The following is a 27,101-nucleotide window of genomic DNA, read 5'->3' as shown; positions in this document are numbered from 1 at the left end:
AATCTGTTTTGAAGATGTCATAATAGATACATTAAAAGGTTATAAATATGGAAATATGCTCCAGGCCATGTGTTTATAATGGTCCAGGAGAGTTGGCAATTGCTGCAATGTGATAGGTTAGCTTCAGCGCTGGGTCTGGGACAAAAAATAATAACATAGGTGGTGCAGGACTGAAACTTATAGAGCTATGATAAATAAGTGCTAAGGTAGCAGACTTTATAAACCAGTAAGAGGGTTATCAAAGCGCGTGCACGCACACCAGCACTCGCACACGCCTCTCTCTCTGCAAGCAAAAGGCAACATGCACCCAGTAACCTACTGACACACAAACACTTCCCAGAGACGCGCGACGTTCACATCAGAGCTGCGGTGTAAAATAGAGCAATATTGACTTTCGGTGACATTCTGCACAATCTGCTGAGGCTGGGCACGGACGAGCATGTTTTGCGCGCACGCGAGTGTGTTGGCATTTTGACACCCAAACGCACAGCGCGCGCGCTGTTCCACTCTGCGTTGCAGAAGTACACACAACGCACGCAGGCGGACCGTTATCATTAAAACCTCATCTACAGTCCCTCTTCTGGTCGCGCGCATTTTATACTACGAATCCTCGCGCCGCCGCCGCCGCCGCTGCTTTCGAGTGACAAGGTGTGGAGAGGGGGGAAAGGATTAAGAGACAATGGCAGCCACCCCGTGCTAAACCTCTTCCTCACGCGCACAGAAACGCTTCTAACGGGTGTCATGGCCAAAACGGACACGGTTTGAACTTTGGATGATCTGCTTTGTGAGGATATCCAGTCGCATCCTGACCGGCGAGACGAGCGGAGATCAGAGTTTGTGCGTCAAGGGAATCATAACCTGGGAGAGATATTCGCAATGGCGCGCGGAGGGAGTCGTTTGGGGCCCTGGCAGGTGCTACTGACCATCTCACTCGTCATCATTCCGTTTTCGGTTCACGGTAAGATCTCTGCTCTAACGGAGAGACCCACCCTGTGCGTGCCTGTGCGGCTATTTGAGCGGGGAGAGCGCGCACGTGAAGAAAATCACACCTGCATCATTGGGGGGTACGGTGCAGGTTCATGAACCCTCCCATTAAAACTTATTACTATTAATAATTTCACTTTTATGTAAATATTAGGAAAATTGTTCTAATTTAAACTTAATCTAATGTGATTTATAACTGGCATAAACGCTGCTGTCTATTGATCATTATTGATTAAACAACTCATTAAAACACAGCTCTGCTTATTTTATCCACATTCAGAGGTAATATAAACATGATTTGTTCTGGTGCTGAATATTAGTCACAAGGGCAGTTTGACAGCTCATCGCTGCAGTTCCCATTCCCAGACAAAGGCGGGATTAGGGGCACCGTGGACAGGCAACATGACGCCCATTGGAAAAAACCTGGAATTCCTCCAGACATCATTAGGAAGCGGAAAACCGCTCCACGCTTCCCTGTTAGAGCACAATCCATCCTTCTGCAGGTGTGCCACCCAAGAAACCGGGAGCGTCTTCCATAAATGCCCAGCAACAGCGTGGCTCGTGCGTCCGCGGGGTCGCTGGGGTTCATGCAGCCCCCCTTGTCGCATCCGTCGGCCTGGATGAGTTGCCAGGCGTTAACACGATGACATATTGACCAGCAAATCGGTCCACGCGTCTGACGGCCTCCTTCTGAGAGCACGTGGCAGGAGGCATCTGCTTAATTAGGAGCACGAGGGCAAATGAAGTCATTCCATTAATCTTTATATCAGATAAAACCATTTAAATTTTTATTCTTCTTTTTATTTGATGTCGAAAAAAATCTTTTCACATTTCAGGCTAAACTTCATTATGTTAAGAGGTTTTTGTACTAATTATATTTTATTATTCATTATAATTTCCAGCCTGGCACACAAGGCAAATTTTTTACTTTATATTTCCACAAAGAAGAACCCAGTCATCAAAGCTGGACTTAAAGAGACAATGTGTATTTTTACCTGTAATCTCTGGAAATATCCATTGAAATGTTGAAAATTTTAAAAATGATGTCCAATTGTTGAAAAATATTGTTGCTTCATAACATAAAGATCAAGTCTAAAGCATATAGGGCGTGGGTCTAGCGTCTAAAGGAAGACCCAATAAAAGAAATATTATTATTATTATTCAAGAAAAGTTTTAAAAAGATATCCTCTAAGTTCTTCATGTAAGTGATTCCCACTCTTTTTTACATCACAGACAAGGTTTACTTTTTTCATTATTAGTAGGTTTTCAAAATAAAATACCATTCAGACCAAAAAAATTCTCCTTTTATAAAAATGCATGTAGACTTGTCTTGCTTAGTTCTTTTAAAACACAGAAAAGGGTTGTTCTTTATGTTGTTTTGTTAGCGTTTCAGATCATTACTATAGCCATCCTCAGAGCCGTGCCGATGATGGTGGAGTCAACAGGAACTATAGTAATTAGCTGAAACATTGGCGAGTTTTAACAGAACCCAGCAAGGCGCGTTGACAAAATACACAGAATGAACGTACAGAAGATGATTCAAGGTATTTAGACTATTTTTTCTAAAAGGTTGTTGTTTCTGTGTGCTCTGGTATTGTCACGATCTGGGGAAACCCAGGATGACACGAGGCTGGGGAAGATGTAAAGTAAAATCCTTTATTTTAGGAGTAACCAAAAAACAAAAGTAATCCAAAAGGCTGGGAGCCAACAGTCCAAAGATCCAGACAGAGATCTGGAGATCCAAGAATACAAGAGGCACGAGAAGAATTTGACAGAATTACAACAAACAACAATGGACCGACCAGACACAGAGACAAGACAGGGCTTAAATACACAATGGGGCATGATGGGAGGCAGATGAGCTGCAGGTGTGTGGAGTGTGGGGGGAGGACCAGGTGAAAGCAATACTTAATCAGGGAAGAAACTAACATGACCTAAGAGTGAACCTAAAAACAGAAAAGCAACCATATAACTAAAATTCTAAAGGGAAGGAGAACTACAAAAACTGGTGGGACAAAACATATTAAAGAGACTAAATAAAATGAAAAGCTGAAACTATAAACACTGCAGAGGGGTGACTGGAGAAGACTGAAGGAACACAGGAGACACATAAATGAGATGCAGACAAAGGACACATGAGGGCGCTATGAAAATCAAAAGGAGAACCTGGAGTGGGAACTGGAGGGGCTGGGGAACAAAGGGACACAGAACATGACAGGTATTAAATGATATCCAGACCAGTCTTTGTTCTGGTGGTTGGGAACTTCTTAAAAAGTAAATCACGTGATTTTCTCTGACTTAATTGGTTAACAAGTCCACCAACACACTGAGCTGCTGTAGGCGACAACATAGACACATTGTGGATTAAAGCCAGACAGTGTGTGTGTGTGTGTGTGTGTGTGTGTGTGTGTGTGTGTGTGTGTGTGTGTGTGTGTGTGTGTGTGTGTGTGTGTTCACTGTCTGAGTGAGCACACACTGTGAGGTCCATCTGCCCGGCAGCCTCACAAAGCTCATGATGTGCCAGCACAGATCAGATCACCAACTCCGCTCACACCACATCACACTGGGAGGAAGCGCTATTTATGATCTAAAAATCAACAAGTCAGAAGGCTGAGTCCAGATGTTGGAAACCACTGGCTGATGAGCTCAGGGGAAGAACTTTAAAGTATGCTGGCAACACAAACAACTTCACTACAGAAACAGAAGATTCAGCAGCTGAGGTGGATTTGAACATCGTTCTGTGTTCTTCTGGCGAAGCTGCTGGGAGTCTGCCCCCTAACCAATCACAGTGACCTCAGGTAGAACTTGTTGCCATGGTTACGTGCTCAGCACAAATTGTACAGATCATAGCCTTTCTCAGTCGGATGTCACACAGCTGAGCAGAGGCACGTGCGTTCGGTTTGATCAGCTTGTAATCTCTTCGTGTTCCCGCTTTTGCACTTGTAATCACCACAAAGGCCACCCACTGCTAACGGGAAGAAGCATTCCAGTCCCATCAGAACAAACCGGCAGACTCAGCCTGTGAAGGAAACTGAAGTCGATTCAGATTATGTCACTTTTACAAAACGGAGATCTTCAGGGTTCATTTCAGCTTGTTTTTTCCCAGGGGTGGACCTGGCATCGACTGGCTACGCGGTTGACTGAAAAGCAAGAGAGAAGGAGCAGAAACATTGGATTCTCTGTTTGCACTGCGGTTCCCTCACTCAGTTCCTCCTTTCATCATGGCACCTCTTTACATCTCACCATGGCAACTGCTCTCCCTCTCTCTCTTTCTCTGGTGAATCGCATGGCTCCTCGGCCACCATTGGTCTTCATGACTCCAAGCACGTTCAGACGGTTTTTGCACAAGCTCTAAATGAAGAGCCAGATCCTGAAGGCCTGGCAGCAGGAGAGATGTCATCCGGCCAAGTATGCGGATGAGTTTGGCCGTTTCTGCAAAGGAAAAGAAGTGGCTTCTAATTCTCATTCAGCTAATTATAATATATGGAAAAAATATTCTCAGGCCTGTTAAACATCAACGTCTGTCTTTGTTTAATACAACAGAGCAAAGCCAGATGTTACCACTGCCTCATTCAGGGTGCTATTCTATGAGTTTTAGCAAATCTGTGGAAAAAGATGACAAAAAATATGGAAATGACTTTTTTAGTGTTCAATATGTTTCTGTAAATCAGCATTTATGTCAAATGTTCTCAGTGATACAGTCGCGTCTGAGCAAGAGCGCAAATGAGGACTAATCCTCCCCAGCAATCATACGTAGGTTGGCCCCATGTGGAATGCATATCCGTAAGGGTTCTGTGGTTTTCCATGGTTTCCCTACTGGGACATGCCCACAATAATTTTAAAAGAACACTAAATAAATTCACACTTCTGCCTCCTATTGTTCGAAAGTGGAATTACAACTAATGTTAACAACCCTGTCGCAGCCGGCCGTAGCTAACGCTAATAACAAGCTAACACGAGCCAACTGATAGTAAATATTCCACTGGGCAAAAAGCTCCACACTGTTGGGCAACACAAATATTACCTACAAGTCCAGTAACAACAAATCTAGGGTCATCATCAGTTCATGATTTTGTAGCCTCCTTCAAACTAGCGTAAACCACACCAATGTTTGCTGGTTTTTTGCGTCACCTCCAAAGACATTAATCTCTTACTTTTACATTTTTGTTGGCCATGATGCCAAAAAAACTTTCCACCATGAAAGACCATGGACAAACCCTGCGGTACCGTTATGGTTTGCCCGTGTGTGTTCCATTTGGGGTGCACGTATGTATTTTGGTTGGGTCCATGTTGACCAGTCTTACTTTTAGTTGTTTTTCCTTACCAGAGTGCAACCATTTGGAAAAATTTCAAAATAACATCGCCGTGTTTTTCCTTCTTTTAATATTTGCATGCTACTGGTTCAGGGTTGTATACGATTGTTATAAACTCACACAAACAAGGGTTTTTGTGTCTTTTAGCTTTTGGATCGATGTGTTTTTTCCAGAGATTTTAAAGTGCATTCCATGTTGCTAGCAGCTAACATGTAAATCTAAATCCTAATCTACGTAATCTAATCCCCAGCCAGTCTCAGTCAACACGACATATTGGCCAGTCACTCCTCAAACTTAATCCAATTTGACCACATTCTGGTGGCACATTCAGGACTCTAACTGAACAAAAATGTGTTTGTTTTTCACAACCATGCCAACAGCAAGAAAACTCTGGGCTTTTTGTTCAATTTGAATAAATTATGATTCACTTTTGAGTTTGAGTTCCCGACCAAGAGTTGGTCTTTGTTAGGACCACAACAACCCAGCTGGTCTTAACCGTTTTGTGTTTGGTTGCAGGGAGACATTCGCTGTCCAAACACCATCATCACCACAACCACTCATCTGTCCACAAAGAGGCCTTGGACACCAGGATGGTTCTCAGTGATGACTCAGCAGAAAGAGAGCATCTGATTGGAGCAGGGGTTGGCAACATTCATCACACCTTTACCAGACGTCATCACTCTCATAAACGCCACCACCTTGATTTTGTGGAGGAAGACCAACCCGCGGTGGAGGAGCTGACAGCTGGAGGGGCGGGGCCAGACAATCCTGGAAACCCTTTATCCGACGATGTCATCACAGTGGCATTTCATAGCCCCGCCCCTGATGTTGTGCCCTCAGATGGGGCTTTGGATTGGGCAAAAGCCCCCAAACCCCAAAAGCAGAGAGGTGGAGCCTCCACCACGTGGACGCAGGATGACTTTTATGACTACCTGTCTCCTGACAACGACGTCTCAGCGGTAGATACAACCCCAGAACCTGAGCCCACCCCCTCACCTCCAGCTGACATGGACGACGAGAATCCTCTCCTGGCCAGTTCTCCTCAAGGTCCTGACACAGTGGAGCCAAAGATGAACAGCGGGTCATCTTTACCGGCGCCTCCGATGGCAAGACCAGAGGAAGATGAATCTGGAATAGGTGGTGCTGTAGGTGCGGATGGCTGCAGGCTGGGCTTTGTGCTGTCTCAGTCTGGGGTTTGTGTTTCCCAGTGTGATGCTGAACCCAACTTCTGCTTCAACGGAGGGAAGTGCACCGTGGTGACTGGGATTGGAGCCTTCTGCAGGTGGGACTCATACTAACTGGGTTGTTAATTATCGTCCACTCATGAATACTAAATTTAAATATGTATGTCTGTTTGTGTTTGCATGACAGTGTTAGCCAAACATCTCATAAACCAATCAACATCTTCTCAGTGTCCTAGTGGTAGAGTGTCCGCCCTGAGACTGGGAGATCGGGGGTTCGATTCCTGGTCGGGTCATACCAAAGACTTTGAAAAAATGGGACCCAATGCCTCCCTGCTTGACACTCAGCATTAAGGGGTTGGATTGGGGGGTTAAACCACCGAATAGTTCCCGAGCGCGGCTGTGTCTGCAGCTCACCGCTCCCCCAGGGGATGGGTCAAATGCAGAGAACAAATTTCACACATGCACTGTGTGTGTGACAACTAATGGGACTTTAACTTTAACTTTTAACTTTAACAAATTTCAATCTAACTCTTAACTGACTTTTGACAACCCCTACCCCATTCAAGATGGCTGCCACAGATCATTGATCTTAGCCATTACAAAAAAAATTACTCAGTCAGTTATACTGATATCAAGCTATGTAACAATATCAGTGTAGATTGTTTTTAATGTATTTGTCCCCAACACAAAGGGGATATTTAGGGCGCCACAGGCAAGCAAACACAGTGATCAGAGACAGAAGGTTGGGTTGATGTGTCATGTGGGCTCGTCAAGATCACAGCAGGGTTTTTAGAGGATTAGCTCAGCTTTGTGAGGCAGGAGGTAACGAAAGCATGTGGCAGCTGCCTGCTGATAGCCACACAGTAGACACATAAAAAAGCATGAGAAATTATGACAATACAGGTGGATTATTGATAAAAAATGGAGCTAACACATGAACATGCACGCAAAACTCAAACACATGAACGAGACTGGATGCCTCGCTCTGTCCAATCCTGCTGTCATGTTTGAGGGTAATTTCTTGACCCACGACATGAAGAATCACCACCGAGAGACAGAAGGTAAGTTTAAATGATTTATTTTGATTGGGAGAGGTAGCCGAAGCTTCTGCAGGACTGGAGGGATCCGTGGGGTCTGAGAGAGGAAGAGAGGTCAGAGTCTGGAGCAACGTGAGACGATGATGAAAAAATAAGGCTTACTGTTTCCTGAATGATCCGGTATTTTGTGTGTGGGGGGGGGGGGGGGGGGGTTAGTCAGACCTGGCTGGATGGGGAGACCGAGGAGCTGCAGGTGGATAGGTGGGGTGATGGAGAGCTGGCGATTAGGGGCAAACAGCAGGACTGGAATGTGGTAGATGGTTCCAAAGATATAGCAGAGAGTGGAGATGAACAGATGACTGGAACCTGGAGGAATCAGGAGGGCAGAGCAGGTTAACTGCCAGAAGGGCAGGAACAAATAGACAAAGTAATTCTAAAATTGTTTTAGGAAGGTCAAAAGGAGAGCTAGAAACTACCCAAGACTGAGTATCATCTGGCAATGGTGAGATGTCCAGCTGCTCCTTAAATCCCCTGATCGCTGATGAGCTGATTTGGCACAGCTGGGCTCTCCAGACACACCCACCTGTAAAACACTCAGCAGAGATGGTTATGCAGCACAGATCATGACAGTACCCCCCCCCTCAAAGGCCGACACCCGGCGGCCGCGCAGAGGAGGAGGAGGCGGAGGAGGAGGCAGCAGCAGAAGACCGAGCGGCGTCAAAGTCTCTGATGAGAGAAGGGTCCTCAATCCAGGAACTGGGGACCCACTGGCGATGTTCTGGACCATAACCCTCCCAGTCCACCAAGAACTGACGCCCCCGGCCCCTGGGCCTGACGTCCAGCAGGCGCCGAACACGAAAGCCAAGTCCACCATCAGTGAGACGAATAGGAGAAGGGGGAGCAGGAACAGGACACAACGGACTGGACGAGACAGGTTTCAGGAGGGATACATGAAAGACAGGGTGGATCTTCATAGACGGGGGCAGGACAAGACGGACAGAACAGGGACTGAGTACCTCCTGAATGGGATATGGGCCAATGAAGCGAGGTGAAAGTTTCCTAGTTGTACCCTTGAGACCAATATCTTTGGTTGACAGCCAGACCTGTTGACCTGGACTGTACACGGGCGCGGGTCTGCGGTGCCGATCTGCCAGCCGTTGGTTGCGCTCTTTGGTGCGCTGAAGGGCCGTCCGGCTTTGGATCCATGTCCTCCTTGCCCGGCGGATAAACTGAGGGACTGTGACAGAGGAGGATAGATCCAAAGGGAACAGGGGAGGTTGGTAACCAAGGGATGATTCAAACGGGGACCTACTGGTTGCAGTGGAAACGTGGGAGTTGTGCGCGTACTCGATCCATGGTAGTTGGGTGCTCCAGCTGGTAGGGTTTGAAGAGCAGACACATCTGAGCATAGCCTCCAACTCCTGATTGAGCCGCTCGCACTGACCGTTAGTTTGGGGGTGGTAACCAGAACTCAGGGAAACACGGGCCCCCAATATGGTGGCAAACTCCTTCCAGACCCTGGAGAGGAATTGGGGGCCGCGATCTGACAAGATCTCCGATGGGATGCCATGAAGCCTGAAAACATGGGTTATGAGGAGGTTAGCGGTTTCAGTGGATGATGGAAGGGATTTCACTGGAACAAAATGACAGGCTTTTGAAAATCGATCGATTATAGTGAGAATTGCAGAAAAACCTTTGGAGAGGGGTAGGCCAGTAACGAAGTCCACTGCTATATGCGACCATGGGCGAGATGGAATGGGGAGAGGATTTAACAGTCCTGCCGGGGGTTGATTGGTGGTTTTATTCCGGGCACAGACATGGCAGGCGTTGATGTACTCTTTAGTGTCATTAAACATGGAGGGCCACCAGAATGACCTGCGGATCAGGGCGAGAGTGCGACCAATTCCAGGGTGAACGGAAAACTTGGCAGTATGTGCCCAGTGGATCACTGCTCCTCGAACCTGTTGAGGCACAAAGAGTTTTTTGGGGGGACCATTACCTGGGTCAGGATCAGTGCGTTGGGCGTCCAGAACTTTGTTGGTGATGTCCCAGGAAACAGCTCCTACAACACAAGATGGAGGAAGGATAGTGGCGGGTTCGAGGTCTCTGTCTGAAGCGTACTGGCGGGATAGAGCATCTGGTTTGACATTCTTTGATCCGGGGGTGTAGGAAATGATGAAATTGAAGTGTGTGAAGAACAAGGACCACCGGGACTGTCTGGGGTTTAACCTCTTGGCCTCTTTCAGGTAAGCAAGGTTTTTATGGTCTGTCCAGATAATGATGGGATGCTCGGAACCTTCAAGCCAATGGCGCCACTCTTCCAGAGCCAATTTGATGGCTAGCAGCTCTCGGTCTCCCACATCATAGTTTTGCTCCGCCTGAGAGAGTTTCTTTGAAAAGAAAGCACAGGGATGTAATAGATTATCTGAAGGTGACATTTGAGATAGGACAGCACCAACGCCAGAATCTGAGGCGTCGACTTCCATGGTGAACTGAACAGACGGATCAGGGCGAACCAAAACAGGAGCTTGAGTGAAACGTCTCTTTAACTCCTGAAAAGCCTCTTCAGCGTTAGCTGACCACACAAAGGCTCTTTTAACAGAAGTCAACTGCGTCAAGGGAGATGCCACCTGGCTGTAGCCACGAATAAAGCGCCGATAAAAATTTGCAAACCCGAGGAAACGTTGAAGCTGTTTACGGGTAGTGGGAGTTGGCCAGTCACGGACAGCTTCAACCTTTTCTGGGTCTGTTCTCAGCTTTCCCTTCTCCAGAACAAATCCCAGAAATTTCACTGAGGAAACGTGGAATTCGCATTTTTCAGCCTTGACGAAAAGGCGGTTCTCCAGAAGGCGTTGTAGAACAGCGCGGACATGTTGATGGTGTTCGGAAAGGGTACTGGAAAAAATCAGAATGTCATCGAGGTATACAGTGTCAAATGAATTGATATAGTCAGAGAGTACGGAGTTTACCAGGGACTGGAACACTGCGGGAGCATTAGTCAGGCCAAAAGGCATGACGAGGTACTCGTAGTGGCCCAAAGGTGTCTTGAAGGCCGTTTTCCACTCGTCACCCTCCTTGATCCTTACAAGATGATAAGCGTTGCGGAGATCCAATTTGGTGAAGATGGTTGCATTCTGTACAGGGTCAAAGGTGGAGGAAAGCAGAGGCAGAGGATATTTGTTCTTGACTGTTATTTGATTTAACCCTCGATAGTCGATACAAGGACGCAGGGAACCATCTTTCTTTGAAACAAAGAAGAACCCTGCGCCCAAGGGAGAAGTGGATGGACGAATCAGACCTGATGCTAAGGACTCAGAGATGTATGTGGTCATGCATTCATGTTCCGCTTTAGAAAGACTGTACAACCTGCTGGATGGGAATGTGGCATCAGGAAGCAGGTCGATACTGCAATCATATGGACGATGGGGAGGTAAGGATGCAGCTCGATCTTTGCTGAAAACTGCTTGTAGGTCATGATATTCTGATGGCACTGAAGAAAGGTCCGGAATGGGTGGAGGACTGGAAGCAGGAACCTGGACCGGAAGGCTAGCGGACAACAAACAGTGGGACAAGCAGTAAGGACTCCAGGCAGCAACTTCACCAGTCTTCCAATCGATGTGGGGGTTGTGCATGCTAAGCCATTCATGTCCTAAGACGACTGGAAACTGAGGAGAGGGAAAAACAAAAAATGAAATGACTTCTTGGTGGTTACCAGACACTTGCAACTTGACAGGCTCTGTTCGGTGGGTGATGGTAGTGAGCGCGTTGCCATCCAATGATGAAACCTGAACTGGAGTGAGAAGAGGTGTCGTTGGAATTCTCAGTTTAGTGACCACAGACTGATCTAGAAGATTCCTCTCACAACCAGAGTCAAGCAGGGCTGTAGTTAAAAAAGGCAGCTGATTAAAAAAAACAGAGCAGGTCAATACACACCGGGAGGCTTCTTTGTTAGTGCTGCTACCCACCAGAACTCCCGGACTTACTGGTGGGCTCTCCCTTTTGGGCGAATTGGACAGTTAGGTAGAAAGTGACCAGACAAACCACAGTACAGACACAGTTGGGAGGAGATGCGACGTTGTCTCTCTTCTGGGGTCAGACTAGCCCGGCCTATCTGCATGGGAACCTCTGGAGGAATTGAGGCAGAAGCAAAAGCAGACGGCAGAGCTGGAGGAATAGTGGAACGAGCGGTCTGATGGGTATGATAACTGGGCAAAGCAGACCTGGGACGGGTCTTGAGTCTTTTCTCAATGCGAATAGCTAGAGTGATAAGATCCTCCAGAGTGCCAGGTTCAGGACACAGGGCTAGTTGGTCCTGGATTTTGTCGTGGAGGGCTTGAGTAAAAGCTCCTTTTAATGACTCCTCATCCATAATAGAAGTGATAGCTAATGTTCTGAATTCAACTGCAAAGTCTGAAACAGTTTGCTTCTCTTGCTTCAGATTCCAAATGGCCCGGGCTATTTCTGAGGGTGTCTCTGATTTACCAAAAGTTCTATTAAAATCTACGAGGAAGTTGTCTAAGGAACCTCTAAGGAAACTAGGTTCCCGACTTTTTGCCTCAGCCCACTGTAAGGCACGACCTCGGAGCAGACCGACAATGTAAGACATTTTTGCGGGATCACTAATAAATGCTTCTGGGGTTCTTTCAAACGCTAACATGCATTGGAGAAGAAAACAACGTATTTTGCCGGACTCACCGGAGAAGGTATCGGGAGGAGGCGAGTCTGCAACCCGGAAGTGCCAATGTGTAGACTGACCAGGCTGAACCGGAGGTAGTTGAGGTGGAGGTGGAGAAACTGAAGCAGCCGGAACAGATAGCTTTTCATTTAGTTCCCTTAATCTGGAGTCTAACTGGAACAAATGTTGGTTAGTGTTGGCTTGATGTTCGAGGAGAGTCTGTATGGATTGTTCATGTTGGGCGAAAGCTGTGGATATAACAGATGGTAGTGATTCGACAGCGGGGTCAGGAGTTTGGCCAGATGATTCTGTCATGTTTGAGGGTAATTTCTTGACCCACGACATGAAGAATCACCACCGAGAGACAGAAGGTAAGTGTAAATGATTTATTTTGATTGGGAGAGGTAGCCGAAGCTTCTGCAGGACTGGAGGGATCCGTGGGGTCTGAGAGAGGAAGAGAGGTCAGAGTCTGGAGCAACGTGAGACGATGATGAAAAAATAAGGCTTACTGTTTCCTGAATGATCCGGTATTTTGTGGGGGGGGGGGGGGTTAGTCAGACCTGGCTGGATGGGGAGACCGAGGAGCTGCAGGTGGATAGGTGGGGTGATGGAGAGCTGGCGATCAGGGGCAAACTGCAGGACTGGAATGTGGTAGATGGTTCCAAAGATATAGCAGAGAGTGGAGATGAACAGATGACTGGAACCTGGAGGAATCAGGAGGGCAGAGCAGGTTAACTGCCAGAAGGGCAGGAACAAATAGACAAAGTAATTCTAAAATTGTTTTAGGAAGGTCAAAAGGAGAGCTAGAAACTACCCAAGACTGAGTATCATCTGGCAATGGTGAGATGTCCAGCTGCTCCTTAAATCCCCTGATCGCTGATGAGCTGATTTGGCACAGCTGGGCTCTCCAGACACACCCACCTGTAAAACACTCAGCAGAGATGGTTATGCAGCACAGATCATGACACCTGCAGCTTGGAGGCAAACTGTTGCTTGTGTCATGTCTGCCGAGTAACGCACATGCGCTAATTCGACTTCACAAAGCATCCGCATACCTGTAGCAATTAGCACAGAAAGAGCAGGTATGTAATACTGTTAAAAGACTAAAGAGAAACATTGCTGGACTCCATGCATACATGGACCTCCAAATACTTGTGTCTTGTGTTTTATGCATTAGATCAAGAGAATAATCATTGCAAAGCTGAAAGTGACCCACTTGTCCTGTATTTTCCTGCTCTCCTCCTGTTCTGTTTGCATCCAGGTGTAATGTGCAGGACTACATCTGGAACAAAGGCCAGCGCTGCGAATGGTCCGTCACTGTGTTTGAGGTGCTGTGTTTGGTTACGGTCGTGGCCTCCTTTGTGGTCCTCCTGCAGTTCATGATCGTGGTGTTCTTTGCCAAGAGCCTGTACCGCCTCAAGAGCGAGAACAAACGCCTTCGTAAATGCAGGTGCGTGAACAAAAACCCTTCAGTTCTGAGTGCTTCAAGCAAATGTAAAACCACTCAAATGTTAAATCAGTTAAATGCATTAGCAGTATGTAGTATGTATGATTTGAGTTTGCTGTGATTCATGAGGAAAACAGACACATCACTGCAAATATTTATGTCACACAAGCCCCCGTCTCTGCATCTCTGCAGTAAGTACCACCCACAGAGCAGCGAGCCACAGACGGACGGGCTATCTGTATCGACAACAGCTGACGGCTCGCAGCCAAACGTAAGGAAACTGTGTGACACTCCTCCGCCCGCTCCTCAAACCCATACTCACAACCTGGCGTACTATGACAACATTATCTGTCAGGTATGCCCCTGCCTTCCTTGTGTTGACACTTCTTCAATTTCTATGTTTTTTTTTGTTGGTTTTGTTTCTTCTGTTTGACCCCCCCCCCCCCCCCCCCCATTTTTCTCTCTTCCTCGTTACGTTCTCTCCTATGTCAACCCCCCAGCATGAAGAGTGAATACCCAGTCGTCATGTCTGTGCTGAGATAATCACCAACCTGCAGACACACCCATCTATTCTCTGATTTTTAACCTCTGTTGAATTTGTAATTCATGCTCAAACATCGTTAGCAATACCCGGGATGGGGGGGTGGGGGGGGGGGGGGGTGTAAAAACATTAAAATCACCTACAGCTCAGCTCAGCTCAGCTCAGTAGATTTTCAACATTTTCTAAATGTAATAGAACCGATTCCTCACAGTACCTCTTTAGATCAAACATGAGTTTAGTATAAGCAAACATGGTGGAAGTGGAGCATCTAAGGTTATTCCATCGCCTCACTTTCTGATTGACTACATGTAACATTCAACATGCTGCATGGTGGCGCAGTGGTTAGCACTGTTGCCTCGCAGCACGAAGGTCGCAGGTTCAAAACTCGCCTTTCTGCGTGGAGTTGCGTGTTCTCCCCATGCCTGCGTGGGTTTCCTCCGGGTACTCCGGTTTCCCCCACACATCACAACATGCCCTACAGGTTAAAAAAAAAATGTGTACGTCGCTTTGGATAAAAGCGTCTGCGAAATGAATAAACATAAACAGGGAGCATGCCCCGTTAGTCGTGCAACATGGGACCAAGACAATCCAACACATTTAAAATACCCAGATTAGTCCTGACGTCCAGAGCTTTCCTAACACACCACGCATCGTAGGAATTATTGCATTGCTGTTATCCAATCCAATGGTGAGGTGTCCGCATATCAAGAATATAACGTTGCTGTGATATGGGCAACTTTTACGTTTGAGAAATGGTGCATCAGTATATTTTTTCCCCCTGAGAACAACTTACAAGGCATTCATTCCCACTAGATACCGCAGCAAATGTTTTGATTAAACGAGTAAGCTACTCTTTTAAAGGTCTCGTTCACTTGTTTATTTAATGAATTTGCTGTAGTCTCCAGCATAAATGAATCATTTACTGTGGAAAAAAGCTCCGGTGCTCCTGTTTCAGGAAGTGGAAGTTAGTCGGAAAAATGGGAGGTGGAAAAAAAAAACAGGATTAGGAGTCTTTCTCAAAAATGCTCTCAATATGCGAACATCTTGTCTGATTGGTTAACAGCATTGCAACTCTTTTGCTGCCTCCATTCACTCCTCTTTCTCGGGTATAAAATGTAATACTGATGTTTTATTTCCTCAAATAACACAAGCCTGGACGTGTTGCTAATGTTAACCGTCGGCTTCTACCAGCCGAGACGTGGTCTGTGCTCTCCTGGCCGCTAAATCATAACACCTTTCTGCGTTCAGAAGCCAAGGTGGGCAGAGCCATGAAAACTGATTTCATTTTTAAGACCCGATCATGTCCCCATCTATTTTCTTTCTGGAGCTAATGCAGCGATAGGGGTTGAAGAAAAGTTCCACGTTCAGCGTGCATTTGCAATTCAGAGTGATTGATTTCCAAAACGAACGACTGTTACACGGTTTCTCAGTCAACGAGACCTTAAAGGTTGTTGAGAGGGGAGAATCGGGCCTCAGTGAAAATGCTTGATACCAAATATTTACCTTCAGTTTGTAGAAAGAATCTCACTAACATCTCTTTCCTATAGCTGACCAACCTACTCCAGGTGAAATGACTGGAGACCTCTCTTAAGGCTTCCTGCAGCATTTTCCAGATGTGCTGTGTCATCAGGGCAGAGATAAAATTCTGGCCTTCCTTAACCTTCTACCTGCATCTCTGCAGCTTCCTCCATTTTCCCCCTGAGTTCATGTGTCACCCAGCAGCCATTTTAGCCTCTGCAGCTTTTTTCCTGTGGATTCTGCATCTCAGGCTGCTGTAATTTCAACTGTACCAACATGGAAGGGAGAACAAATGGCACATCATTAATTACTGTCAGCATGGAGTGGGGTGGGGTTTATGGCAGACTCATGAGCACCAGTGATGGAATGCACCAGTTAAACTGGCCTTCTGAGTAAAAAATAAATTAAAAACTACATAAGTTTACTCAACTGTAGCACACTGAAAGTCTACACAGCAAATTGTGTCCAGCTGCATCCAGTGGGAGCAATCGATGGTGCCCTAATTCTGACCCGTTGTGCCCATGACCTTCAGATATTTGTCACACACCGATAATCTAATGACCCGACCATTTAGAAACTGACAAATAAACATGCAAGCCAGGGACGAAATTTTGATTTCAGAAGTGGGGGGGACACAGCAGGCTTGTGCGGATTTGGGGTGGGGGGTGTTATGTAAAGACCCCTTGACACGTCACGTGCCCATCTCAATAATTTTTCCATCCTCTCTCTCTCTCTCTCTCTCTCACTCTCTCTCTCTCTCTCTCTCTCTCTCTCTCTCTCTCTCTCTCTCTCTCTCTCTCTCTATATATATATATATATATATATATATATATATATCAAAGTTAAAAAATGTACAACTCTATTATTATTTTTATTTATTATCAAAGAAAAATTATAAAAGAAAGCTGTGGATGACAGAAGGTCTGTTAAAGGCATGTAAAAAGAAAATGGTATTATATGAAAAATTCATCAAACATAGGACAAGTGAAAATGAAGACAATTACAAAAAATATAAGAATAAATTAACTACAGCTATTAGGATCAGAAAGAAGCAATATTATGATGAAATTTTAGATAAAAACAGAAACGATACTCGTAGGACGTGGAAAATATTAAATAATATAATTCAAAAAAGGATGACAACTTTGGAATGGCCAAACTACTTTCTAAATAGTTCAAATCATAAAGTAAATGATCTAATAAATATAGTGGAAGAATTTAACAAATTTTTTGTAAGCGTCGGGCCCTCATTAGCAAATGAGATAGCAGTCCCACCTGATGCAGATACATTTAATAATCTGATAAATAGTAATATCAACTCAATGTTTCTACATGAGATAAGTGAGACTGACGTTGTGAATACAGTAAGAAAATTTAAAAACAAAAAATCCACAGATATAAATGAAATTGATATGGGAATTATAAAAGAAGTTATATTCTCTATTGTGAGACCATTGACATATATATATAACCTATCACTACAAAAAGGTCATTTTCCTAAAACTATGAAGATAACAAAAGTGATCCCAACATTTAAAACTGGAAATAAGCATTCTATGGAAAACTATAGGCCAATAGCAATTATTCCACAATTTTCAAAAATACTCGAGAAATTATTTGTGAACCAGCTAGACGTATATATTACTAAAAATAAATTATTAAGTGACAGTCAATATGGATTTAGAAAAAACAGAACCACTACCTATGTGATAATGCAGATGGTAGAAGAAATAGCCCAAGCAAGTGAAAGCGAAGAACTCTCTATTAGCATATTTGTTGATTTAAAGAAGGCTTTTGACACCATTGACCACAGGAGATTATTGAAAAAGATGGAAAATTATGGCCTACGAGGAATAGCGAAGTCCTGGATAGAGAGTTACTTACAAGACAGACAACAGTATGTACAAATTAAAGATATAAAATCTGGATTTAGAGAAATAAGTTGTGGAGTTCCACAAGGTTCAGTAATAGGTCCTATATTATTTACTTTATATATAAATGACATATGTAACGTGGCAGATTTTTTCAAATTTATAATGTTTGCAGATGATACAAATTTAGTTTGTTCAGGTAAAGATATAAAAGAACTTTTAAAGAAGGCCGAAAAAGAGTTAAATATCCTCAAATCTTGGTTTGATGTAAATAAACTATCACTGAATATAAAAAAGACTAAATTTATGATTTTTGGAAATAAGAAGGTAAAAAATGGGGACTTTAAATTAACAATTTCAGATACTGAAAGTGAAAGAGTGTCTGAAATAAAATTTCTTGGTGTTGTGATTGACTCTAACTTATCCTGGAAGCATCATTAAAATTACATAAAAGGAAAAATTGCCAAATCTTTGGGTCTATTATATAAGCTGAAGGACATACTAAACCATAAGGCCTTACGTCTAATATACTGTTCACTAATACAACCATACATGGCATATTGTATAGAAATATGGGGTTCAACTTTTAAAACGTATATACATGAAATAAAATCTATACAAAAGAAATCTATTCGAGTTATGAACAAGAGCAATTATTATGCTCATACTGACCCGTTGTTTTTAAAATCACAGATTATGAAATTAGAAGATCTATATTGTTATAAAATAATGCAATTTATGTTTAGAGTAAAATTAACAGCTCTGCCAAAAAATATACTAATGTTCTTTGTAAAGAGGGAAAGTAAATATGATTTAAGAGGTGTATGTATGTTTGTTCTACAAAAAGCCAAAAAGGGCATGAAAAGGAGATGTATCTCTAATGGGAGTAAAATTTTGGAATGAGGCTAAAATAGAATTAAAATTAGCAACTTCTCTTTCAGTTCTTAAAAAACTTATCAGTAAAAATATTTTTGAAGAGTATTAATTTGATGTTGATGGATGGATTTGTGTTTTACTTTTATTTGGGTTGTTGGTTCATTGCGGGAAATTAAAAAAATGTTTTGTAAGTAGGTTAGGCAATTATATAAGCTATTGCTTCTGCCTAAACCTATTCAGTCATGATATACCAAATAGACACCATATAAAAAACAAGGCATATGTTAGTGAGAAATGGTATTTGTATCTAATTGTATGACATGTTAATGTACATTATCTTAAGATAACTGACTGAATAAATTGATCATTCATTCATTCATTCATTCATTCATTCATTCATTCATTCATTATTGAAGTGCAGTTTTGGCTGTTGACAATGGATAGGCCATTGTATTTATTGTTTTGGGTCTTTTTTATTGTTTTTGGTGCAACATTTTCTAACAGGGAGTGAGATTCCTTTTTTATTCAATTTTTGTTTGTTATTTTTATTAATTTAGAAGTTCTGGTTCTGGACATTTCAATGTTAAATGAAGGTTTATTTGTTGCATTTTAAAGGGTGTACTTGCATTATTATGATATATTAACATTATGTTAGTGGTTATTTTGGTCTAGATAATGTTGACAATATCGTTTATCATCAACAATTTGTTGGACAAAATATCGTCCAGCAAAATGTGTTACTTTCCCAGGCCTAGTCAAAAGTATAAAACTTATTTATACATAAACGGTCCCTCCTGAGATCTGGCCGTTTGTTCATTTGCTGTGTTAGAGGACATGCTGAACTAATGTTTTACACATGATCATCACCCTAACATTTGAGTGTATAAAAACATATTAAATATGTTTTTCCCCTTAAAAGTGTGTAAACAGTTGTTGCATTTCAACACACAAAAAATAAATGGAAAAAATAAGATAAATCTAATGAAAAGTGTACATCTTTGACATTAAGCTTAAAAAATCTGTTGACGATGATGATACTGTTCATTTTTCAGAGCTTTTTAATGTGAAAATATACATTGCAATAGATAAGTTTACAATAAAGTTAAATGATAAAAGTTTTGAAGTTACACTTCTACTACTACTAGTAATAATAATTATGATGATAATAGTAACAATAAAAAAATAATTATTATAATAATACGAACAAAATGTGTCTGAGGAGTCAGTTATGTGGAGGAGATGAGTTTGTACAAGTTAGTTTTGAGTATGTGTGTGAAGGAGGAGGTGAGTCTGAGCTTAATGCAGGGGTGTCACATGTTCCAACTTACGTTTTGACTTTGAAAGAAGTCTCTTATATCCACTTTTCGTTTTCTTGACATGCTGCCTCCTGGCTGTGCCTAACTACCAAAGACTCACAAATGAACACTTATTCAAATGTTATGTAATGGAAGCTGAGCTGAGCTCTGATATTACACAGCGTCTAGTTGACGATGTGACTCAGTACCGGTGTTCCCTAGCGGCTCCAAACTAGCAAAACAACGTGAGCACGTTCTGACTGTTTCCAACTTGAGTGACAGCAGCAACAGCCAATAATACGTTAGCAAGTATCAGCAGAGCCAATAGATTAGCTTTTGGGCGGGTCTAATAGGAAACCGGTTTCCGTTTCGGTCCTAGTGCTCAACCAAATCCATTTAATGGAGCGTAACATTGTTTTTGGACGGAAAAAAGTGCAGGGGACCAAAACTGCCTTTTGAAAAAGTGGGGGGGACATGTCCCACCCGTCCCCCCCCAAAATTACGTCCCAGATGCAAGCACACCACGCACGTATCTCTCTGACTGATAATGAAGTTAGTTTAACACAGATCTGCAAACCCAAAGATATTTTTAATATATTTACCATCCAAACTCGGCTTCAGCCATCGGATCTATGCTACCATCTCCCAGCAGCAACACACAGACGAGTTTCACTTAGTGGCAGATGCTCTAAATGTCAGACCTGGAGGCTAAAAAAAGCCACAGCGGGCGTTCAGTCTGCCGTCCATCTTCTGTTTTAAATGTCAGAGTGGTTGTTTTAAATGTGGACACGTGATCTGATCACAAACCGATCCACCAGACTTTTAAATAAAACACATTACCTTCTGAATTCTCTGCTTTTATAAGTTTGTCAGAGCATTTATGTGTAACCTGTCTACAAGATACAGTTTAACATTATCTGCAAAGAGAATGATTAATTTCATGAGATCAGTGTTTGTGGTATTTAATGTTCTCTCAGAAACTAAACAAGAGGTTAATAGTATGAATTTCTTATTCGAAATTATTAGAATTACTGCTTGGTGCTTATTTTTTTCTCTTTTCATTAATTATTTGATTTTTAGTTTGACTTGCTCCATTTTATTGCAGCTTTACAAATATATATAACTGAGGATTAGACAATGACACCTTTAGGTAAAGCTGTAAAATTACTGGCACAGAGACATTTAGAAAGAAAAGTGTTTAAATTAATATTAAAATATATATTTGAGAAATGAAATGTTTAATTAACTTCACTAATGTTAACTGGTTCCACTAAACCTATTGCTAATATACAATGTTGTACATGATGTTAAAAGTAAAAAGGGATATTACTCATTACATGTAAGCAGCTGGCCCCAGCCAGCACACATAGGTGGGCCCCATATGGAAAATATATGGACAAGCCATATGGGTTCCAATAGGGCTTATCCACGGTTTCCACGGTGGCCCTATGGAGGTTTACCCAGAAAGATTTTTGCTCACATATATCTTAACGGGCCATAAATGGGTTTTCAGAGGGTTTGACTAAAACAATGGCCCATATTAATCTTTGAGGGCAAACCCTTGTGGGTCCACACATCCTACCCATTTCCATATGGGGACCACCGATGTGTTGACATAATTCGGTTGAGTAAATTCAGAGGAGCCCTTCACATCGAAACATCAGAGAAAGCGTAAGAGTGACATCCTAAAAAGAAACCATAGTTGTTCTGCTAAAGCACACAAATATATTTGAAAATAATCCAAAACATTAAAAGTATTGCTCTTTAAATGGCACAATGATAGGCCCATCTCCACTATCAGTAATTCTTGGTAACATTACTCAACGGTATGCACGTGTCTCTTCTTCAACGGGTCGTTTCAGAAAACAAACGAGTAGCTGAAATAGCGCGCGTACTGGGAACTGGCCCATTACAGCCGCTGGGTGGTAACCTCATGCTGATTGAGTTTACCACCATTTGTAAAACGGGAAGAGATTTGGGTGAAGCGGATTGGAAGGAAAAGAAAATATGCAGTGTTGATGCTGCTTTAAAATAGCCATTTCAAAATTCCCAAACCAACAAAAGGATGTGGCAGATATCCTGCCAACGACGCCGTCGTTTTAGGAATGTTGTGGTCTTAGAGAACACTGTAAAAAATGTGGTAGCTTCTGGTCACTAAACGCCACGTCTCACATCACAAAGCTGCTCTCCCAGTCTGCCGAATGACAGCATATTTTACATTAATAAGCTTTTATTGTCAACAATGTCCGTGAATGCATTTTGGTGTTGATCAGCGACGTCATTTACAGCCAAAGCGATGGCTATGTGCTGATATCTTAGATCTCCTTAGACCTCCCAGAAAATTCCCGGACGTCCTTGAGTGGAAGCACAGCTATTAAGGCCAATGAAATAATCCCAACATTTTCTGTGAACCAAACTCAAAACTGACTTTTTTTCATTTGTATTCTTAATTTAGGTTTAGTTTTGAAATTGACATTCCTGATTAGTTCTCAGAAGAATTGTGAGCTATATGTTACAGTGACCTTCTCATGGCCTGGATAAGCTTCTTTTAGTTAACAAACGCTAAAAGTGCCGGCTCTAGTTGCCAGCTTTCCTGCATGTGTGAAGATTAACGTTCTCTCCTCGCAGGACGAGCCCCAGAAGAAGGACAACCAAGAAAAGTCCCCTCAACTCAAAGAAGAGGGATCCATGAACATCCTCAACTCCCACTCCCCAAAGCAAGAGAACAACTGCCCTGCCTCTGCCAACCATGGCCACACCCCCAACAATGCAGGGGAGAACGCAGAGGTAAACATGCTCCAGAACAACCTGGTATAAAAAATACCTACATGATCCAAATGTGCAGCTGGAGAATCAGACCAAAATTGTCGAAGGTGCACAGAAAGTCCCTGAAGGCTAACATCGTTTACACCGTGCCAAGTGCTTTGTAAGATTTTTAAACAGCCTGATAAGACCCAGTTTCTAAAATGAGCACACCACAGATTTTAAAGGTCCATCTTGAGAAGCACAATAGTTTGTTTACTAGGCTGCCATGCTTTTACTGATCACATAGTGGCAACGCTGCCTGCTTTCCTCCTCTATCTGCCTTTTCACGCTGGACTAAACTCTCTGGCTTGGACCAACTACTGACTGATTGTCCTCTTTATGCTCTGCCTTGGTCTTTGGCCAATGAACCCCTTTAGTGTCTTTCTCCCCTCTTTCTCTCTTCCTATCCACCCCACCCTCCTTACTGTGTCCCTGCCCGCATGCATTGGTGTTATCAGCAAAAAGTGTCTGAAAATGTAAAAAAAAATAATAATAATAATGAAAGATTATTATGTGCAAATAAAGTGAATCTGTATTTGAAAAGTATTACTGTTTGACATTGCTAAAAAAAAGAAAACTGGATATGTCTAGACTACATGAGATTAAAGTAATAGCTTGGAGTTGATATTTGAATCTATATGCATATATTACACATGCTGTGTCTTGGTTTTCAATGTGTTTTACAATACTTTCCTGTACTTGGTATTCTTTTTTACTTTTTTGGGTATTCTTGGAGGATTACAGTGGACAGTTGTTGGAATAAATCTTTTTTCATTTTACCCGGCTCATCCCTGTGTGTTGCTATGAGCTCAGCTCTCCCTCTCTTTCTCTGGCTCTTTTTGTCTCTTGTACGTCTGCGCATAATAAAGCCTACTATTGCCCAACTGCTCTTTGCTAAAGTAACCAAATGCATGGCCAACCCCGCTTTTGTGTCACAGAAGGCTGCCACTCACAGATTACACAGCATAAACACAAATGCACATTCAGCACCATGGACAGCTCCACACTATCACGAATGCCCGGTGTCTTCACATTTTTAACCTTAGTTCAAACTTATGGACGTGTTTAATTCTCATTTCTGTTACAGTATGCTGTTTCACATAATCTGATATTGAGATATTTATTCTCTAAATCTTTGTTTCTTCTTTCTTTGATTTTGGTTAAACGGAGAAAGTGTGTTTTGTTTGTTTAACTGTAGCACAAATGTGTCATAAATGCTATGTAGATGGATGCTATTCTAATTCATGCAAGGAGTAAAATAATGAATAATGCTACAAAAGTGGACAGTTAACAAATTGGTGCTCTTAATTAAAATAATCAAAAACCTTACAATTCAGTCAAAAGTAATGATAATAAACAGATGTTTAGATTTTTACAAACCTCTATTTCTTGATTTTGCAGATTTCAAAATAGAATTTAACTAAATAAACAAAAATAAGATTGAACCACAAATAAGCGTGCAAATTTCTTCACACTAAAGTGTTTCATATGAGCAACAAGGTCTTGTTAAATGAGCCCATACTGTTATTAAATGATGATTTGCAAAAGTAATTGGCCCTCGTCCTAAATCATGACTTAAGTGTACCACTAGTACCACTAGCCACACCCAGATTTGATCATTTCCAGACCTGCTGAATTACAAAATGTGCCTTACAACATAAATGATGCTAAAAATGTATCTCAAACAGCAACACATCCTACAGCAGAGACGTCCAAACTTTTCAAGATGATAGTCAAAATAGTTCAAGGAACTTAGGAATTTATACGAATTTTACAGTGAAATAATCACAAAACAGTCTAATGTCCCAATTATGTTGGAAGGAAAGTTACATTGAAACAGATTTGATTGTCAACCAACTGAGGTGGTCGTCAGTTTTACTCCTTTCAAAATACAAAGAGTGACATAACATCAGTAAGCATGAGGTTGCAGAGTTTGCACCAAGCTAACGCTGCAGTGCCGGCAAAAGGCTTCAGTGTTGTTTAAAAACTGAAGCCAATAAATAGGAATGACCCAAAGGTTATTTTTTCTTGTACCCCTAAGAAGCCACAACATATTTTGCTTTTATTGCGTTATGAAGGCTAAAGGCTAACGTTGAGCTAAAGATGCTAACAGTGAATTAGAAGCAAATAGATGGCTCCAAGAACACCTGAAGCTACTTTTCTATTATGAACAACTTGATATTACAGTGAAACGTATGTGAAGTGAATCATTTGTAAGTCGTGGTGTTTTACTTCCTTTATTGAGTTGTTCAGAACTATAACAGCAAGCTAACAGCAAGACAGCAATCAAGCACACTTCTATCTGTGCTGGAGGCATATTACCGTAGTAAGTGTAATAGGTGCTCCCTTCTAATCCGTTCATATTGCACCTTTAAGTGAGATAAAGAAAATCTGACAGAAAGCAAAATTTTTTTCACCGAGCAGAAACTTTCCAGCCTGGCAAGTCAAACTAAATTATTATATTGTTTAGTCTGGCAACACTCCATTGATGGTTCTCGGCCGTGTGGCGGGTTCTACCTTTGTCTTTGAAACAATCTCTACGTGCTACTGGACAATGAACAACGTGATGTACTGCAACAGATGCTGGTAAACAAGGCAGTCTGCTGCTGAAGAAGTACAAAATACACCTTTTTTCAAAAAAAGAACTTAAATACATCTATCTGCTCCCCATTCTGATAAAGCCCTAGTCCAAATAGTCCAAAATTGATGTAAAACACGTTTCAAACAAGCTGTCGCCATCTTGTTCCACTCTGTTGCATCGCCCCGCCCACCAGCTGAATAGAAGGCCCTGATTAGCCCCCAAAATGTATAGAGTGCTGTGATTGGCCCACAAAGCGGATAGGGCTCAATAAGTCTCCTCCCTTTTCGGTCGGCTCATGGGTCCGCGGAAGAGTCAACGGGGCTAAAAACGTTATTTTCTAATCCGCTTTGCCTGACGCCCTGGATCACCATTTGTGGTGGTTCTTTCCTCCGGTGGGAAGTTCGCTGAACTTGCAGCCTTTTTCTTCAGTTTTCTCCGTGTCTGGTTCGATGACGTCACTTTCATGAAGCGCATTTGTAGTCCTGGACTTATTTTCACACAAAACCTAAAATGGCGTTTTCCGCTGTTCGAAAATAAGCGCGTTCTTGGTACCAAAATGTGTCTTTAAAATTCAAGGACAGCATATGTGGAACCCATGGATCATAACAAGTGGAAGTATGAAATTGCGTTTTTAGCCCCATTGACTTGCATTCAATTTTTTCGTTCTTCCGGGGACCCATGATGCGGAAGTAGATGGGCGTGAATTAGGCTCCCTATTGGTTTGTAACCCCTATAGAGAGCTGTGATTGGCCTGCCAGAATGCTGCTAGGGGCCACATAGGTTCCAGTGGAGCGTTCCTAGACCAGACTTTGTTAAGCAAGATTTGGTCTAGAAACGTTCTGTTTCAGCATCATGATTAGTCCTCACCTGTGTGTATCTGTGTTTGGTTTTATCCCGCTGCCTCTGAGATGTGGCTCTCCTACGCTATTGCATCTTTCTCTTCTCACCATATTTAGGGTGGAGTCACTATTGGCCTGGAGGTGCTTCTGCCCAAAGAGGCCAAACTTCACTCGGACGCCAGCCCTCCACTTCAGTATGACGTCTTCCTCTACAAGGTTGCCAACAACGAAGACTCCACCTCTCACAGTCAAGCCCCTCACCCTCACCCCACCACCTCTCATCCTAAATCTCCCAAATCCCCCAAACACCCCACAGAGAATCCCCGCTTTAATCATGAATCTGTGTCAGGGAGTCACCCATCACCCAGCTGTTATTACAAACGGACCCCCGGCTGCTCCTCCACTCCTCATCAGCTGTGCAAAGGTCAAGACCCTGGCTCAGAGTTGTCTGGGAGTTGGAGAGACCACCAGGGTGGACACATTTACCCATCTCCTTCATCGCCTCATCTCACCCAGCCGCCTCCATCACCATCCACAGTTAAATCAGTCAGCACCCGATCCCTGCCTCACTGATGAAGTGCTCAGGCCTTCCCATCATCTGCTCATTCAAACCTCACCCCATCAACATTCCCAAAAAAATGAGAATTAACACAGGCATGGATGCATTAAAATGTAAACAGATCACTCTACAGCCACATATTTCCTCTCACCTGTAAATAACAACCTCCAAAAAGCTCAGGTTCAGAGTGAACTGCTACAACTCGGTGGTGCCAATTCCAGCTGCAGCTGATGACATTAATCATACAGTTTTATCAGTGTTTATAAACGTTTTACTGTCAAATCTGCACAACTTCTTTCATGAAGCTTTTCTCCACATTGTTCTAACCTTTGATGGATGGCTGAATCAGAAAGTAACCAAGTGCTGAATGTGAGGAGGAGCAGGATTGTTATATGAAGGAATCTGCTTCCTCCTTGTGGAGGACGGAGGTATTGCAACAAAATGTGTAGTGACGCGTTGGTTTAAAGTCCAAGCTGTAAAATCGTCTCATGAATCTGTAGAGAAGAGTGAATGAAATTTTTTTTTTTTTGTTGTTGTTAAAGCATTTTCAAATAAAACCCTTTGTTGTCAAACTGA

At 42.9% G+C, this 27,101-nt stretch overlaps 2 protein-coding genes across 5 annotated transcripts in view; both read left to right on the top strand.

Moving 5' to 3' along the window:
- The window catches only part of LOC129165156 (E3 SUMO-protein ligase ZBED1), a 267,126-nt gene that overhangs the window by 195,113 nt on the left and 44,912 nt on the right, over positions 1–27,101 (top strand). The gene's annotated exons all lie outside the window — the stretch shown is intronic.
- Positions 376–27,101, top strand: cspg5b (chondroitin sulfate proteoglycan 5b). Of its 2 annotated transcripts, none has more exons than XM_015973293.3 (6): positions 376–958; positions 5,814–6,579; positions 13,455–13,643; positions 13,833–13,911; positions 22,370–22,528; positions 26,084–27,101. In XM_015973293.3, the coding sequence occupies exons 1-6, from the start codon at positions 877–879 to the stop codon at positions 26,537–26,539; spliced, it is 1,731 nt and encodes a 576-aa protein (XP_015828779.1). In that variant the 5' UTR covers positions 376–876; the 3' UTR covers positions 26,540–27,101. The 2 variants fall into 2 exon arrangements, with proteins under 2 accessions (XP_015828779.1, XP_015828778.1); XM_015973292.3 differs by having other exon boundaries at positions 381–958; positions 13,833–13,995.

Source organism: Nothobranchius furzeri, chromosome 19 (assembly GCF_043380555.1).
Source record: "Nothobranchius furzeri strain GRZ-AD chromosome 19, NfurGRZ-RIMD1, whole genome shotgun sequence".
NCBI classification, from domain to species: domain Eukaryota; kingdom Metazoa; phylum Chordata; class Actinopteri; order Cyprinodontiformes; family Nothobranchiidae; genus Nothobranchius; species Nothobranchius furzeri.
This window is presented reverse-complemented; position numbering and strand designations above follow the sequence as displayed.

What these genes read in the sequence shown, in the direction of transcription:
- cspg5b (XM_015973292.3), top strand. Translation starts at nt 877, where the DNA reads ATGGCGCGCGGAGGGAGTCGTTTGGGGCCCTGGCAGGTGCTACTGACC. An exon ending in CATTCCGTTTTCGGTTCACG is followed by an intron (nt 959 to 5,813) that starts GTAAGATCTCTG and finishes GTTTGGTTGCAG; the next exon opens with GGAGACATTCGCTGTCCAAA. An exon ending in ATGCAGGGGAGAACGCAGAG is followed by an intron (nt 22,529 to 26,083) that starts GTAAACATGCTC and finishes CACCATATTTAG; the next exon opens with GGTGGAGTCACTATTGGCCT.